At 41.1% G+C, this 4,376-nt stretch overlaps 1 protein-coding gene across 1 annotated transcript; it reads right to left on the bottom strand.

The window, feature by feature from the left end:
• Positions 1 to 486: 486 nt before the first annotated feature.
• Positions 487 to 4,355, bottom strand: LOC104623393 (nucleolar pre-ribosomal-associated protein 1-like). Its single transcript, XM_010290470.1, has 3 exons — positions 4,221 to 4,355; positions 2,662 to 2,813; positions 487 to 636 (listed from the first exon to the last, which is right to left on the bottom strand). Exons 1-3 carry the CDS (start codon positions 4,275 to 4,277, stop codon positions 495 to 497), a joined length of 351 nt encoding a protein of 116 aa, XP_010288772.1. The 5' UTR covers positions 4,278 to 4,355; the 3' UTR covers positions 487 to 494.
• Between the last annotated feature and the right edge of the window lie 21 nt (positions 4,356 to 4,376).

Raw genomic sequence — 4,376 nt, 5'->3', positions numbered from 1 at the left:
GGGACATGGTGGTGCTGGATTAACGGTTGGATTTGATGACCTTGAAGGTCCTTTCCAACCCAGTGATTCTGTGAAATTTATATTTCACCACAGCTTATTAGAAACAAAGCACTTTGATGTTTTGCAGTAAATTCTACAAAGCAGTGTAAAACCAAGGTTATCCTGAGGAGCTCTGCACCCTGACAAGGTGAGAAAGACTAGCATGGGATGGAAAATGAAGCAAGCTATACCTCAAGGGTTCGTGCCCGCTATCCCACTATTGCAGATACTCAGAAACATCCCCTGGGGATTTTCTATATAAGTAGGTGGGAAGTTCTTGCCTCATAGATCATTTCTGCTGCAAATCAGAAACAATCAAGAAGCTTTTCAGCCTGACACAGGACAGGAATAAAGATGAAAATACAGCATGGAGACTTTGGCAGCAGCTTAGTTTTAAAGATTTGGTAGAAGAAAACTCATGGAGGCATGGTGTAGCATTACATGGATACAGCAGCTTAATTTACCTTCTTACATCTTTTTTTCAATAATCCAGGCAGAAACTTATTATTGAAATCAAAATGGCTACACACATCCCTTGCTGAATCTGGCCCCTGAGCCACCATTGCTGACAACAGGGTAAGGCACACTCGGCTCATCCTAAAATGAAAGGCAGAGGAAAACCTGCAGGTTATTTTCAGGATGACAGTTATACAAACAATCAAATCAAGAGATTAAAATTTAAAGAAAGACCTTTTTCTTGTAAAACAAATTATCCCACACCACGTCCAACATCCACCCAAGCCTTCAGGAGTTTCAGGCATGAAGCAGTTCTGAGTCAGTCTCAACACGAGCAATCAAGACAGCCATTAAGAAAGTATCCCTGGTCATGCAAAGCTCTTGCTGCAGTTGATGGGATTTTCAGTTGACTATGTAACCAACCATTTTAATGACCATCACAATACAGGCTTCCAACTTATTTCTGCAAGCACATTTCTTGAACAGAGCCCCCAGACTCGCCAGCGCTTAAGTGCTTTACTGCCACAAGCAGGTGCATAGGAGCTACAGCTGATGCTTAAGTCAAGGACACATGCAGCGTAGGCGAAAGACAGACTGCATTTTTTGTGTTTCAGCTGAATGACAGAGTTTTTCTTTAGTTTAAATGTGCAGCATGTTCTTGTCATGAAGTAAATCCCAAGACCTACGCTCAGTTTTGATTCATGCTCACTGACCACTGGAAAAATTTGCCTGAGAAAATAGTAGGGAAGTAAAAACAACCGAAACCATTATTTTGGGCAGTGATAATGGCAACTGGGAAGGAAGGGAGAGGGAAGAAGGGAAAAGGGAATGCCTATTTATGTTGTTGCCAAAAATTAAGCTGTAATGAGAGGATGGGTATTCACTTAATAAGTAAAAGGAGGAAAGTGCCAAAAATTAAGAATTCCTAAATTCATGGGAGTTTGACATATATTTCAGTGGGAACATGACAGGGCCATCAGGTACAAGCCTGCAGATCTCCATCATCTGAACAGCCACTACCCACTAAGGGTTTTGGAATCTGTCCATCATGTTTCTTTCATGGACAATCTGTATGAAAGCTGTATGATTAAAGCAGAGATCCCACCTAGACATACCACCATAATCCCTTTGCACATCGAAGAGGCAGCACAGAAAAAGGAGAGTATATACCATCAGGATACCACCAGAAATCTGCAGCCTCCTCTATGCAGGTTCTAGGACTTCTCCAAAAGCGATAATCTTTAAATGCTGAGTAAGAAGTGCAGATCTTGCATAGTTTCAAAATTTATTTTACAATATACCTATCCACTCGTATTTGGGATCCTATGCACAGCTAAAATGCTTGTTGCAATAAGATCAACTGAGTGGTGCAGGAAGTATGGCTGTGTCCATGAACTGGAAAGCAGAAAATGCTTTTCTAATTCTGGCCTGTCCAAAGACTAAAAGACAAATCATTGGCCTTGGACAAGTGACTTGCAGTCTCTATTTTCTTCTCTCCCTTCCTCTTCCTCCCAGGTTTGTATTAAAATTTCTCTGGTGCTTGGAACTTCTCTCACCCTGTCCACACATCAAGAGAAATTTTTGTTTAGACTGGACACGCGAGTGCTTAAATCGGCCTAAATGGCCTTAGATTTAAGAGACAGGAAAGGTTACAGAGGAAAAGCCAGTCTGAAAGAAAAAATTCTATTATAAACATGGAAATCTGACTACAAAAAGACAGGAAAATAAAACACTCAAGAGCAGCTCTTCTTGCCATCATGAGATAGACTGTTCAGCCTCTGTGAACTACAAGAAAGCCTGTTCCCCCCAGTTCCACGCAGTACATTTCACTGCACAAACCAAGTAGCATTAAAATAATAGAACTCAAGATACCATCTGCTTTACCTCTCACTAGGACAGGCACAAACAATGAAAACTACAGCCTCAGGAAAGCATCATACGGCATTAGATTGTGTATTCCATCAGAGCTTCCACCTTGCAAAGGCTTCCACATGCAATTATTTTATGAAACGTGGAACGGTGCCACTAAATAAAGGTGGATTATTAGCAAGAAGTCAAGCTGAGTTTTGCAACATCTTGTACACATGTGCAAGGCCCAGACAGCCCCTCAGGATCAATTCAGAGCAACCAACAGAGATTTTCCCCAACAGTACGGGGAAAACTTACCTGTGATTCTCAGAATACAAAGCTGCATAGACCAGTCTCATGTAGGAATGAATCAACTTTTTTACTATGTTCATTCCCACAACAGAAAAATGGGAGAGGTCACTGGCTGTTCTCAGTAAAATGGCTTCTAGAGCTTGAAAGATTAATAGCATCTGTAAGATACAGAAATAGGTTAATAACTGCTGATAACTGTACGGCTTGAAATTATTAGCTGAGCAAACAGCAACAAACACCATCAAAAAAAGAGTAACCCTACCACAAGAGAAAAGCTTCCACATATGAAGGAGAAGTTAACTTCTGAATTCTCTCCCAAATTAATGCTTTGTCTTCTAAAGGTTTAGTTCTGAGAGTGCGAATTTCAAAGCCCCTACACAGATACTATATGAAAGACCAGACAACCACAGGAGGTCAGATGACTCCTTTTTTTCTTCAGTTGCTAAACTCATGAAATTCAGTAGTAAGGAGGGACAACCTCCACTGGAAGCTCAAGCCGACGTGCTGACTGAAGGCCTGTACAATCCTGAACAAAAAAAGTGAATGTAAAAAAGGGTCCCTCCTCACACGTGTATTGAGACCTACATGCGTGATTTATCTGCCTCTGCACAACAGCCGCTTCTGGGGATGCAAACACTGACTGCAGTGCAAACCTCAGCATAGGCTGATGGGACTTGAAGGCATTTTTCCAGATGGAGGTCAGGGCCTAGGGCTAATGAACAGATGCTTTAAGAAACAACAGCTAGTAAGTGCTCAATGAAACACGCTGAAGAAAACCACCTGAGCTGCTCCAGTCTTGCAATTAAGTCCTTCTAAATGACTCCCATGTCCCCACAGCACTGGGACTGTATTCATGACAAGCATTAGCCTCTATTAGTAAGAGGATCTTGAAGAAAGCATGTCACTGAACCTGAGACAGGCCATCATCACAAAGACAAAGATGATAATCTAATACAAAGACCGACAAGTGGAGGTTAAGAACAACACTATTCAATTTTACCTCATAAGCAGATTTAAATTAAAAATGCTGCCACAGTATTCACAGTGAAAGAGTTCTTCTTTAGTTCACCATATTCTGATGAGGAAAAACTGTCCAGCTCAGATGAGAAAAATTAAGTCAACTCTACCAGTGGCTTCCTACAAATACTGATGTATCAGAGAGATGTCTAGTTATCTAAAAGCAATTACCATCACTGGACTATTCTATTTTTTGTTTGTTTAACTGCTTCTGTTGACCCCCTTATTTTTTAAATGATCTTTTGACAGTATTTAAAGAACCTTAACAGCTTGACTTTGGCCAGACTACTGGTTGTGTGTGTCATTAAATCCAGGAACATCTTTGCACTGAAAAGGACATTTCCCACCTGATCAGTGCTTCTGCCACTGCGATTTCCAGAAAAAAACAAACAAACAAACAAACAAACAAAACAAAACACAAAAAAACCACCAAATCCCATTCCAAATTATCAGAATTATTTATGCCACAAAGCATTTCCTTGGCCGTTCCTCTCCCAGACAGGACACGTTGCCACTCTATTACACTACAACACCCACGGCCAACTTACTTCACTTTCAGGCTTCCTTTCTCCATCCAGAAGTTTGAATATTTCAGCACACTCCATGGAAATTTTTACGTATCCCTCCACGACATCATATATTTCGGGTGACGGAAGCGTCTTAGCAACGGAGACGAAGGTCTCTAGACCTGCAATGCGAGAGTT

This window comes from Phaethon lepturus, unplaced genomic scaffold, assembly GCF_000687285.1.
Source record: "Phaethon lepturus isolate BGI_N335 unplaced genomic scaffold, ASM68728v1 scaffold23957, whole genome shotgun sequence".
Lineage (NCBI taxonomy): Eukaryota > Metazoa > Chordata > Aves > Phaethontiformes > Phaethontidae > Phaethon > Phaethon lepturus.
The sequence above is the reverse complement of the archived record's forward strand: the minus strand, read 5'-3'. Positions and strand labels throughout refer to the sequence as shown.